This window comes from Fopius arisanus, unplaced genomic scaffold (assembly GCF_000806365.1).
Source record: "Fopius arisanus strain USDA-PBARC FA_bdor unplaced genomic scaffold, ASM80636v1 scaffold00143, whole genome shotgun sequence".
NCBI classification, from domain to species: Eukaryota; Metazoa; Arthropoda; class Insecta; order Hymenoptera; family Braconidae; genus Fopius; species Fopius arisanus.
In genome coordinates, this window is record NW_011887882.1 from 197,523 (window position 1) to 210,576 (window position 13,054).

The 13,054-nt window shown below is 37.0% G+C and overlaps 3 protein-coding genes across 7 annotated transcripts; 1 reads left to right on the forward strand and 2 right to left on the reverse strand.

The window, feature by feature from the left end:
• Positions 1–5,560: 5,560 nt before the first annotated feature.
• Positions 5,561–8,626, reverse strand: CysRS (cysteine--tRNA ligase, cytoplasmic). The gene is made up of 4 exons (XM_011314065.1): positions 8,485–8,626; positions 8,115–8,366; positions 7,506–7,848; positions 5,561–7,425 (listed from the first exon to the last, which is right to left on the reverse strand). Exons 2-4 carry the CDS (start codon positions 8,291–8,293, stop codon positions 5,734–5,736), a joined length of 2,214 nt encoding a protein of 737 aa, XP_011312367.1. The 5' UTR covers positions 8,294–8,366; positions 8,485–8,626; the 3' UTR covers positions 5,561–5,733.
• Positions 8,627–8,722: 96 nt separating this feature from the next.
• Positions 8,723–10,852, forward strand: eIF3m (eukaryotic translation initiation factor 3 subunit m). The gene is made up of 5 exons (XM_011314066.1): positions 8,723–8,888; positions 9,162–9,655; positions 9,748–10,016; positions 10,084–10,227; positions 10,512–10,852. The coding sequence occupies exons 1-5, from the start codon at positions 8,844–8,846 to the stop codon at positions 10,733–10,735; spliced, it is 1,176 nt and encodes a 391-aa protein (XP_011312368.1). The 5' UTR covers positions 8,723–8,843; the 3' UTR covers positions 10,736–10,852.
• A 217-nt stretch (positions 10,853–11,069) lies between these two features.
• Positions 11,070–12,601, reverse strand: LOC105272142 (protein Simiate). 5 transcript variants are annotated; one of them, XM_011314069.1, is made up of 3 exons: positions 12,495–12,601; positions 12,112–12,186; positions 11,070–12,037 (listed from the first exon to the last, which is right to left on the reverse strand). In XM_011314069.1, the coding sequence occupies exon 3, from the start codon at positions 11,887–11,889 to the stop codon at positions 11,158–11,160; it is 732 nt and encodes a 243-aa protein (XP_011312371.1). In that variant the 5' UTR covers positions 11,890–12,037; positions 12,112–12,186; positions 12,495–12,601; the 3' UTR covers positions 11,070–11,157. The 5 variants fall into 5 exon arrangements, with proteins under 5 accessions (XP_011312371.1, XP_011312369.1, XP_011312372.1 ...); XM_011314067.1 differs by having other exon boundaries at positions 12,308–12,561; XM_011314070.1 differs by having other exon boundaries at positions 12,298–12,561.
• Positions 12,602–13,054: the final 453 nt, after the last annotated feature.

Consider the following 13,054-nt stretch of genomic DNA (forward strand, 5'->3'; position numbering starts at 1 on the left):
ATAAAATAAAGAGTGCACCCCCGGTATTTCATCTGGGCTCTCCCTATTTGGGCTTGGGTGCCGAACGGGGCCCCGGCTGGTCGCGCAAGTAATTTCGCTTAAAAACGTAATTAGTGTGCGCCAAGAGATGGGGTTGAAGAAATTCAGGGACAAGTGGGGTGGGGAGGATGAGGGGACTGTAGAAGCAGTGAAAAAAATCGTTACCCCGAGTGGGGTAAAAGTTTTTTTTTTCATGGCTCAGGGGGTGGCTTTGCCCAGGGGTTAGCTTCATCCCCCTCACCGGCTTTTTTTTTCATCTCAGTTGCACTGGGTAACTTTGCAGATCTATCTATCTCTGTGGCCGCTTTTTTTACCCTCCTTCGTGTATGATCAAATCTTTATTTTTGGGGGCGAACGGGCAGGGTGAAAAGGAAGACCTAAAACGAGCGCAGAGACGGAAATAAGAAATTGCATGTGAATATTTTTTTCACTTCGGCAAGAGTGATAATTGCTCGAGAGGACGTACGTGCTGCTATTGTCGAAAATACATTTCCTGATATTATACTTATACCTTTTTCTCAATTCTTCCTTTACATCGATCTAGCCATCTGTACTGTTAAATCAATCACTCAATTGTCCATTAATTTTCTACCAATATGCCAATTTAAATATTTTTACAATTTTTATCATAAATGAGTAAATAAATAAAAATAACCCGAGGGGTTTGAAATTGATGGAAATACAAAGCCGAGCGGCGTTAATCCGATTTTTCTGTACACGACACCCTTTAACGTCGTTTTCTTCGCATAGAGGGTTCCACAGAAAAGTTTGTAAAATAAAAGAGAGAATGAGAGGCGTAACTCACCCTTCCTCTTACAAACTCGATCGCCCTGGAGATCAATTTGAAAAAAGTGAGAGAGAATTTACCCCAATACTGAGTTAGCCTGGCCGATTCACAAACTCATTCTGCGTGACTAATTTGCTTCGACCACTCAAAACCATCATGCAGAATGGATACCCGCAAGTTGACACGTGTTATATATCCGAGCAATCCACATGAAATAAAAACAAACCAAATCTTCACAACAAATTTGTAATTTCCTGACAGCACTCGCCCTTCCTTCCACTTCACTTGAGCAAAAAAAAAAAAAAAAAAAAAAAAAAACTTTGAAACTCCGTTGTTTCCTTCTCATATCATGATATAAATTTTACTAAAAGCAAAGTGCCACAGGGCCACACTGGGATAGACTGTATAAATACACGAAGAATAAAATAAACTTCATATATCTCGCCCCAAGCGGTTGACAACATTTTTTCCATATTATAAAGAAAAATCCACTATGAAATAATGAATGTTCAATTTTTTGGAAAATTGGTATTGTCAAGTGTTGAAAACCATACAAAGACGAGGGATTTTATTGGATTGAAGTTATTCATGTTCAGAAATGCCTTAGACACTGAAAAAAGTTGCGATGAGAGAGACGAGAGTGAAAAAATCATGAAAAATGAAAAAAAATAGGTACATCCGATGGAATTTCTGGACGAGTTGATGAAAAAATGCCGAAGAAGAAAGTGAAGAGAAAGAGATGGTGGAAAGTACGGCACGGCGTCTGATTACAAATTTATAAAGAAATAGATCTCGGGACGTCGCCCATTGGAGGGTGGCTACAAAAAAGGGGTGGGTGGCTCTCGATGGGGTGACTCTCGGAAAACTCACTGCCTTTGGTGAAAAGAGGGTAGCGTCTTTGGAAGAAGACTCTCTGGTTGGGTGTAAAATAAAGAGGAATGTAAAAAAGAAGTTTGGCGGTCGGGTGTGTGTGTGTGTGGGGGGCAAGGGAGTCTTTCCGTCGGCTCCTGGGACTGATTGAAGCGGGCACGATGTTTAATTCAAAGAAACTGGAGGCGCGCCCCGCTAACTACACTCCGATACTTTCCCTTCCTCCTTATTCATACTATTTCTATTTGTTTAATTTTCGCCATTGCTCATAAAATTTGCGTCCATTTTGCACCAGCCAAAGCTAATTATCTCCCCTCGCATGTCATTCGTGCGCATGTCCTGAAAGGGTTGGACTTGATTCCCACAATCAATTTTTTCTAATATAATACTGATGGAGATTTATGAGTGGTTGTTATATGTTATACAGCCAAATATATAAATTTTTTTGCATCAAACGCGAGCAGTACTGGTAATGAGAAAAAAAGAGAAGAAAACAATGGAGAAGGGGAAAAACTAGATAAGCTTTTTAGTTTCACTCATTCTAACCCTTTTCAACCCCTCGATGTGGCACGTAGTCCCCGGATAGGTGACGCGTGTGTTTTGTCTCGGGCGAAAAACAAGAGCGTGAAACGGGCAACGTGGCAAATGAAAGGTCGAAAAAAACTATACGTAGGAAGATATATGTACTTTTTTCTTCTCTCCTTCTCACTTTTTTAACTACTTTTTTTTTGCTTCTCGTCATATCCCCGGCATTTTTCACGACACAGGAGTTGTGAAAAAAAAAAAAATTAAGGGCACGCGACAGCTGTAGAAGGGTTGACAATTAGCATAAAGAGCCAGAAAATATGCCATAAGCAGCCACATAGGCTGATTTAAAAAATCCTCTTACTAAAGCTCAACTAATGAAAAAAGGAAAAATATATGAAATGACTATTATATTGCGGTAGTAGGTTGGAGATATGGACGAAGTGTATATAGTTTTTTCCTCAAGTGATAGTAGCGCGGTCTTGGGCAAATCGTATGGGGGGGGGGGGGCTCTAGTAAATGGTTCGATAGAGTTATAGAAGTGAGCTCTATTCCCCTTTGTACCTCTATACTTCTCCACTGCTCATCCACCGAACCCTCCCTCGGGGATGCGACGATGCGTGCACCTATAAACTCGGCTTCTTCTGCGCACCGCCGCGCCACAGAGTGCCCACTTGATCTTACCATATATTTGCTCCATTAAATCTCATATTTTCCTTTCTAACAACAATTCCCCACGTCTATCTATTTCTTATTCATTTTTAAAACACTTTCTACTCCCATGGACTTTTCATGTGGAAAAATTGAACGCTTGGAAATATCTTGGGCGTTGTATTTCACCAGAGTAACCAAAAAATTCATTCGGAAAGAATGAAAAATTTTGAAAGAGAATGAAAAAAATGACGTTAACAATGCGTGACGGTTAGCGAGAAAAAAAAATCACTCTCGAGGCGTATGGAGTCAAGAATTGAGTGAGAAAAAAGGCAAACACACTTGGCATGGCACTTTTTTTTTCAATGCTTAACAATTTTTTGAGGTGAGGAGAGGGAAAAAAATGCACCCCTTAACCTTAACAACACCGAGGGAAAAATCATGTCGAGTATATCGGTGATCCCTGATTGACGTTTGAATGTTCCACATGCATATAAAGTTGGATTCACCCTCGCCAGTGCCAAGTCCCACCCCCCGGAAGCCCCCGGGATATAACTGTTGTAATTTAACGAGCTCTTACCACTGCTGCACTTTTATTCCTCCTCGTTTCATATTTTTTGCTACATTTTTTTTAATACTCGCGCCCAAATAGAGGGAAATGCGATCGTGCGAGAGTGAGTGGAAATGCCCGTCAGAGATGTCAAGGTACAAGAAGAGAACGAAATGGAACGGAATAGCGAACAACGCAGAACAAGAGGGTGAAACCGTTGAATTTGAATAGGCCTCATACACCCCATGATAATTCCGTGATTTGAAATTTCGGGAGTTTTTTCACGGGAAATTCGAGAGCGAAACGATTTTTTGCTGAGTCAATCAACATGTGCAGTGCTCAGGAAATCTCATTTCAATCTCTCCTTCATTATTTTGCTATTTTACAATGCAATATAATGGAGATGTATAATTAAAGTATTTAAATCAACAGAGAAGTCAAAAGGGGGAGTCGCGGAGTGAAAATGAGGAGAGCAACCTAGTGGTATGACCAGAGCTTGGGAAGACAGCTCTATATACCGCTTCCATTTCTCATGAAGAATACATTACACCCCACTATCCATTTGATCCTCATCGTATAAATCGTATAAGCCAGCCAATAAAGGAATACACAGACAGTAAGTTTAATTGACAATAGTAAAAAAAAAAAACATAACATAGTCCCGCGCTGTTCAATGAGTCTAGCAGTCGTTTCCTTCTCTGAAAATCTGACAAACCATTTGAGTGGAAAAAAATTTTTTTTTCAAAACTTAACACTCAAGCCTCAAGCTCTAGTATCGCCTGACATTTATTCAGCCCAGCGAGTTGTTGTCTCTTTCATTCAATCCTCATTTTTATTTTTACATATTTGCAGACAACCGCGAACAATACGAGTATATCGAGTGTAGATAGACACCGCATTGTTCAATCGTGTGGTCCATGTGTAGAGCAAGGCTCAACGAGTCTGGCCCCAGTGGTATTGGTCGAGACGCATAAAACAAACTTGCATAAACAAATCAACTCTTTTTTGCGGGTAGTTGGCATCGATAATTGCATGAATATAGTGAAAGAATAGCCCAATGTCCTTTTCACAATTAACATTGAATCAATTGGAATTTCATAATTTATCACAGAATTATTCAAAATGTTTAAATTTTTCCCAAAATTATAATTTTTTCAGAAGTTTTAACGTGGCACCGTTATCTATGTGATATGTTTTTTCCAACTGTTGATTTGCTATATATTTTTTTAATACGTCATATCACAGCGGTAAAAGTAGTCAGACAAATGACAATAAAGAAAGCATAGAAAATAGATAAAATGACTCACAGATATTGAATGTACTTGTGCTTCTATTACTGAGTGTCCTCGAGTGATAAATGTTCATCATCTCCAGCGCTTTACCCTTCTGAACACAATACTTGATATTTAAACAGGCACTATACATTATAATGAAATTATAAATATTCCGCATGATAGAAAAATACGAAATACCCGGTAAAACTAAGATTGCACATTCAGAGTCATCTTACGTATTTAACAACACATCGACAACGACGTAACTGACGAAATCACTATAAGATCAATGATCACTTCACAATCTCACAGATCAGATCCACTGTGGGTATATTCTCCTCTCCTCGCAGTTCGCACCTTCACATTTTTTTTTTTTTGATTAAAAACTCAATAAATAACAAAAGGTGTCTTTGTCACGAGAATTGAACTTCAGGTGCCATCTTGTGGCTGTAACAACACTTTACAAATAGCTCCGTCACTATTTGTAATTCATCGTTAATTCAACATCAAGGCCAAGAATAATTCGTCATCAGATCATTTTTGTGCATAATTATCCATCAATTGCTACATTATTTATAAAGTCTTGGAAGTTTACTTTTGCAAAAAATTTGCTTTCCAAATGCTCATAACTGACTGATCCTCACCAATTTTATGATAATATAATTTTTAAATATGGCAATTAACAACTTTATAAGCATATTTACGATTGTTTAAACGATTTCTAGGAGAGTTTTTGTGGGAGACAAGAGAGCGTAGACGCTAGCTGTCGCTCTTATAACATTTCAAGGTCAATTTTGGCAATTTTTGTGCAAACATCATATCCCAATAATACATCGACGAAATAATAATTAAGGAGTATGCAAATTACAATGCAAAATGTATATTTTTTATAATGGAACAGTTGATTTTTTTTTTTAATAGTCTAGCATAATAAATAAAGCCAAATGTAAAGTTTATAAAACAATTGACTATCATGAGAGGGGATTAAATGGACTTGCTAGTGATGGCTGGATATAGTAATTAGCATAATATGATGATTAAGCACCGTTTTGAATACCCGCCAAATACTCCTGGTATTTTTTTTGCTGCGCCTGTTGCAGTTTTATCAATTTTTTCAACTGTCCCTTGGTGATTTCCTTTCCTTCGGCGTCATGTGTTGGTAAGCCATTATCATCGAATGTTGAGTACTTATCGGTTTGTAATGTGAACATTTGTGTAGGTGGAATTTTTTTCAGCGCTTCTTTAGCTGCATTGGCAGCCACCGCCTCAACTTTTTTCTTCTCTTTCTCTGCGTTTTTCTCTGCCTGAAATCGCTTTTTAATCTCTCTTTCCTTCAACAATTCATCTCTATTGACTAATTTTATTCTGCAAATCCCACTGTCATCGTCTTCCAAACGTACACCCATATTTGGTAATACTTGATCTCGTAATCTGTCACATTCTTGGAGAATCTCACATGCTCTTATTGTTTTCGCTTGGCAGCGTATTTTCTCTCTGAATTCACCAAGAATATTTAAATAAGGCAAGACGGTTTCTTCAACATTGATAAAATTTGTTGAATCAGCCTCTATGGGAAAACCAATGCCATCATTTGGAGTAGTAATTGCTCCAAAGATTGTAAAAATTTTAGTAATGTATACAGCGATATCCCGAAGTAAAAGTGTATTTGTTGGAGAATTGACTTGTTTGATATAAATATTGCAGTGACCAACAAGTTCGCGGATCACATCGAGAACTGTTCTTGTATCGATATTATCACACAGTGCTGTATGAATTGCGTCTTTAGCAGCAGATAACTTTTTATTAAGCTCAAGCTCAGGCTTATTCCACTTGACAAATGTTTCGAGTGTTGTTCCTGCGCCAAGAGATCGAATTTGGCATTTGACATTGAGAAAAAATTCATTCAAGAACTTTTCATATTGTACCGCCATATCCATTGTATTATCACTGTAATCCAACGTATCTTTCCAAGAATGGAGTAAAAATGCCAGTCTGAGTTGTCTCGAGGTGTGTCTCTTGAGAGCCTCTTGAATGGTTATAAAATTTTTCAAGGACTTTGACATTTTGCAGCCCGATATGGTCAAGTGTCCAGAGTGTAGGAAGTATTTGACCCAGTGAGAATTATCGAAGTAAGCTTCAGCCTGGGCTATTTCATTATCATGATGAGGAAACTTGAGATCAACACCACCAGTGTGCATATCCAAGCTCTCACCGCAAATTACCGAAGCCATAACAGAACACTCGATGTGCCAGCCTGGTCGACCTTTTCCCCAACGACTCTCCCACCACGGTTCTCCAGCTTTCGACGATTTCCACAGAGCGAAATCCGTCGGCGAACGTTTTTCAGAAAGTCTTTCCTCCGATATACACAAATCACCCTCACCTTCCTCAAGGCTAGATGCATCCCCATATGCTTCAGGTACTAACTTGGCATAATGATGATTCTCTTTCTTATCAAATGCTCCAACATCAAAGTATACTGATCCATTACTCTCGTACGCCAAACCACGCTCCATTATTCTCTCAATATATGCTATTATTTCGGGTACATACTCACTGACCCGTGTCAACACATTTGGTCTCAAGACATTAAGTGCATCCATATCTTTATGGTACTCTATCTCCCAATGCTGCGATAATTTATTGAATAATGCATTTTCAGTTAGCGATGTACCTAATCTCTTATCTAACCACTCCGACAGAGGATCTTTTGCCTCAACCAATAGCGCCTGAAACAATCATTATGTTATATTTATTATTAAAAATCAAAATAATTTTTATATTTTTATTTCATCACTCATTTATTTACGTGTTGATGCTCTTTAATCACTTCGCTATTCCCATTATGTACTGCCCTTTCAAGATTTTCAACGGCTGATTTGACCTTTCCCAACATTTTCTCTAACATGGCCCTCTTGTCAGTATCAGTTGTACTCCTCACCGTCTCTTCAAACACTGACATTACGTTTTTTCCATCTTCCAGTACAACATCCAATGATTTATCTTCCTCTATATATTTTTCATAGAGATGCTGCTGCCTGGCACGTTTAATTATTTTATCGTCGATATCAGTAATGTTCATCACATAGAGGATATCGTAGCCAAAATAATCCGATAATACTCGCCGTAATATATCGAACGATATGTAGGACCTAATTATTAAGCATACATTATATTATTCAATGACAAATTGTATGGTTTAATTGAGGAAAAGAAACAAAAAAAAAATATGGTGCTTGGAAATTTCATGTTGAGCGCATCATCTGCCCTCTCAATCAATTTGATGGAGTAAGTATGATGCAATTGTTTACAGAATGACGAGAAATCGCAAGTTAATCCAATAAGTAACTATATGTTGTGTATAATTGAAGGCTAAAAAAAGCTAAAGAAAGTACAAATAGAAATTCATTTTAGTTACCTGGCATGACCCATGTGAGATGCATCATAAACAGTTGGTCCACAGCTGTACCAGAGCACTCGATTTCCATATTGAGGTACAAAAACCTCTTTTTGACGTGTCAAGCTGTTGTACAGTTTCAAAGTTGCACCACACTTGCTCACTGGTGGATTCCAACTCGGTTGGCAACGTCTTGACATTTTTTTAATAGAATATTCTAAATCGTTTTAATAAGGTTTTTTGTTTTCAAGGGCTGTCTCCTCACGTGTCATCCTGAATAGATGAAATATACGTGTGCATCACGGAGAATAGGTATCGAGAGTTTATAACCGAAATAATCAAGATTAAAAAAATTCTTTTAATGATAAAGAGACGAGAGTACTTTACTTACCATATACAACAAGAGTTTTATCCGTTGAAAATTAAATGACGTTGAGCTGGGTTCAGGTGCTGCAAGTGGCAGAAATGACAAAATGTGGGCCTACTGAGGCTGAGGCAGTTATCGAGTCGGCTGACGAGTAGACACCCCCATTGCGTGTGGCGTCCTCCCTCTCCTGGGGTGCAGTACTACGATGCCGCTGGGGTCACTCAAACCCCCAGAACTGAGCCTCTACTTTAGTCAATCCTCTTTGCTCTCCGCCATGACACTTTTCAGTCCATGCTTTTTTTACTAAAGGTCTGCTAAAGGTCTAAAGGATTGAAAAAAAGGAAAAGGAAAGGATAGTGAAACGTGGAAAGATTTATCACAAAATGCAAGTGCCTGCGGTTTTTATGGATTTACCGCCTGAGGATCAGGTAAGTGATTATTTCACATAGTTGATTGAATTTGAAAATTATTTCATGAGCAATGGTTTGTCTCCAATGATAAAAAATTTTCAATTCAAATGACCCGAAATTAGTAGATAGATTCGAGGTTAGATTTTTTTACTCTACTCGCCTTCGATGTGTGTAATTAATTTACAAATTAATAGACAATAAGAGGGGCTTCAGTTTTATTTATATTTTTCGTAATAGTCACATGATTTTAGTGAACATGTCAGTTTTAAAAGAAGATAAAAAAATTTTTAGGCCCAGGAATTGAGAATTTACTTCAAGAGTTTGGGGGCCGAAATAAGTGATGAGAAATCACCCCGTGGAATTGAAGATGATTTGCACAAAATAATAGGTGTTTGTGATGCCTGTTTTAAAGAGGGCAACGAAGTAGAAATTGAGAATATCCTCAACGATATCGTCTCCATTCTAATTCACATTCCAGTGGAGAGAGCTGAAAATTTAATTCTAGCATTCTGTGAAAAACTTAAGAAAGCCCCGGGCCAAAAATTGGGACTGGTCTGCCTAAAAGCTCTCTGGCTTCTCTTCCAATCTCTAGAGGAAAAGTCCCCGATGAGATATCACGTTTACTATAATCTTGTTCAAGTTGCTAGAAATGTTGATCAAGTCAAAGCTGTTTACAGTGGAGTTGAACAGTTGAAGGAACAATTTAAGGCATTTCCACCTAATAACGAGCAAATGCAAAAGTTATTGCGTTTGCTACATGAAATTCTTTTGAGTTGCAAACAAGGGTAAGTTGAATGAAAACATATTGCTATCTGCATATAATAAATTCAAGACTAATTGTTATTGATTCTGTTTTTATGATATATTTGGGCTGTAGAGATCAAGCTGCTGCTGTAATGGTAGAACTTCTTGGTACTTACACAGCGGAGACAGCTTCTGAAGCACGTGAAGATGCCATGCATTGCATTCAAGCCGCTCTAGCCGATCCAAACACTTTTCTCTTAGATCCACTACTTGCTCTTAAGCCAGTTAGATTCCTAGAGGGTGAACTTATCCACGATCTTCTGCTCATTTTTGTCCAAGAGAAACTGCCATCTTATATACAATTTTATAGTAATCACAAAGAGTTTGTAGAGCATACTGTCGGTGAGTACATATCAGCATTTCATTTGTATTTTTATATGGTTTCTCATTTTTTCAAAAATTTTTCTAGGCTTGAATCATGAACAGAATATGAAAAAAATGAGACTGCTTACATTCATGCAACTAGCTGAAACAAATCCGGAAATGTCCTTTGAGACTATTCAAAATGAACTTCAGCTTGAGGAGAATAATGTCGAGAGTTTCATCATTGATGGTAAAATTTTATACTACCCATCAATGAGTAAATTAAAAATAATCACCTTGTTAATTTCCATATTCAATATTCTCGGTGGATTTTTTTTTTGTCTGACGAGAATACAATTAACAGGGAAAATTAAACGAATTCATACTGGCTCGTTAATTTCTCTCAGTAATTAAGGAGTTATCGACTTATTCAATAATTGAACAATCATTGAAAATTCTTCGGACTAAAGGTTCAAGTAGGAAATAGAATCAATGAATCATTTGATGAGTTTTATTTTTTATGGGTTATTACAGTCTTAAAAACCAAGCTTGTTCGTGCACGTATGGATCAAGCAGGTCGGAAAGTGCTCATTTCTTCAACAATGCATAGAACATTTGGCAAGCCCCAGTGGATGCAATTGAGGGATCTTCTCGTAGCTTGGAAGACGAATTTGTCATCAGTCCAGGATGGAATGAAATCGGTGGCATCGGCGCAGATGGAGCTCGCTGCAAAAACTAAAGCCCCATTGGCCCACTGATAGTGGTAGTTTGAGTTTTTTTTCCATCTCTCCAAGGCAGATCAATGTAAAAGAAACTCTCCATCATTGGGTTAAAAAAAAAAAACATGAGACAAATACACCACAATATAATTGAAATCTTAGTTTTTTCACATTATTCCGTCGAGGGTCAGTACAAAAAAAAAATACCAATACATACATTAAAATTTATTGTAAAACGTCGATTTTTTTTTTACATTGACACTCGTCGTTCAATTAACACCATAAACTTAATTGCTAATTTGTCGAATAGAATTTTAATCAAGGAAAATATGGAAATAAATACTGCCAATTTAATAATAATAATAATAATATATATATATATATATGTATATTGTTTATTTGTATCTGAAATGTATGGAATACTACATTTTACATATTATTATCTACAGGTATAAAAGCAATTACAACTTTTTTATTTTATCTTTTGAGGATATAATCGAATCATCCTCTAATGATCTTTTTTGACAATTTTGATGTACCAGTTGATCTTCCGACTGATATTTTGATTTCATCCGTTCTAAAACAACTTGCTGATACTCTTGTTCGGATAATAAGTTTTTTTTCATTTCCTCGTAAATTTTAATGTTGGGTAGTATAATTGCTAGGTAGCCACCCTTGTGAGGTGGTTCTTTAATCGACTGGGGATCTTTCACAAGTGTTTCATTGACTTCAATTAGTTTACCCATCATACAACACTTGATACTCCATTTTTCACCACTGTCACAATATATTATACAAATATTTGAGCTCTCTTGCAATGGCTGTGCCCCATGTTTTCCTTTTCCTGAGACTTTATTAGCAGCCCGATCTAATTTCTCAGTCACTTTGAAGCTTATACGCTCAATTTTTACACCATTTCGAAGAAGTGGATGACTCGGAGCTAAGGTCAGCATACAAATACGATTACTGTGAATTCTAATGCAAATATCATCCAGGGGCTGTTGAATATTTAATTTGTAATAAGGCGTGAAATAGCGATCTGTCACACTAGAAAATTGTGTTTTCAATGAAATTTGGTCAAGCATATCAGTGATGCCCTCATCCTCTGGAAATTCAAAGGAATCGTCTTCTGGTATAGAATCATCATCCTCCATAATTAACTTGTCTAGTCGTTCTACTGGTGTTTCTGCCATTTTTATTATTGACTGATTGATTAATTGGTTTATTTATTTATTTATTTATTTATTGCTTGTTTGAGTTTTTTTCAGCTTTCAACTTTTTCCTAGCATTTTCCTGACGGATGCGCGATTGTTCTCTGTTTGCAGCAGCAAGATTGAGTTTCTGAAAAAGGCAACAGCCAATTATAATTCACAAATTTACTTGCAATTAGAAATAATTTAAATTAAACGGCGTACGTTTTGTTTAAGACACTTTGTCAAAGCCACATGTACATCAGAGCACTTTCCAAAAATTTTGCTTAATGCATGATGCTGTGGACCAAAAGAAGAAAAAGAAAAGTAAATACAAACAATGATAAAAAGGATGAAAGATATTCATTTCCACTATAAATGAGACATGTTTAATATCGTATATACATATACTTCTGCATACTGATTTTTCACACTCCTGGACCTGATAGTACAACTCGTTACAAGCTCCTTGATGGAGAGGCAACCGTGAATAAGTATCGGACATTATTTGCTCAAATACTTGATTTATGTAACTGGTATTACATAAATAACATAGGTATTCTCAGCAGTGATCCTTTCAAATTGTTCAAACAGTTTCGACTACGTACCTAACACATTAATCTCACGATTACTTTGAGGTTACGAATTCCATGCTAGAAATATATAGGTAGTAGCGCCTGTGGCGCCTTTGTTCGATGTAATGGCAATGTATGCCAATTTTTTTATTAACCAAGTTTTTATTGCAATGCTGGGGTGTCCATCAAGTCGACGGGGTGAATTTTATTTTCTGCTGTACGAATGCTTTTTGTTTTTCATTTGTTTAACTGAAATTTAGCCGACTGTAGCACGTACGGAAGGGGGAAACCACATCTCGTGGATTTTCAATGGAAAAAATTATTCAATGTATTGAATATATACCACTAACGAATTTATCATTTTAAATGAGCACGTTGTCCTAGCAGTAACGTGCACGACTGGCACGCCGACGGCCCGGGTTCGATCCCGCCGTCATTCATTTTTTTTTTTTAAATAATTCCAATTTTTTCTTTAGGTAAGTATTCACCGCAATTGAAAAATTCGAAATTTTTGAAAAAGTATCAGGGTAACATGAACATCGAGGAGCTATTCACTGAAATTTTCACTGAAAGTGAAAAATTCGAAATTTTTG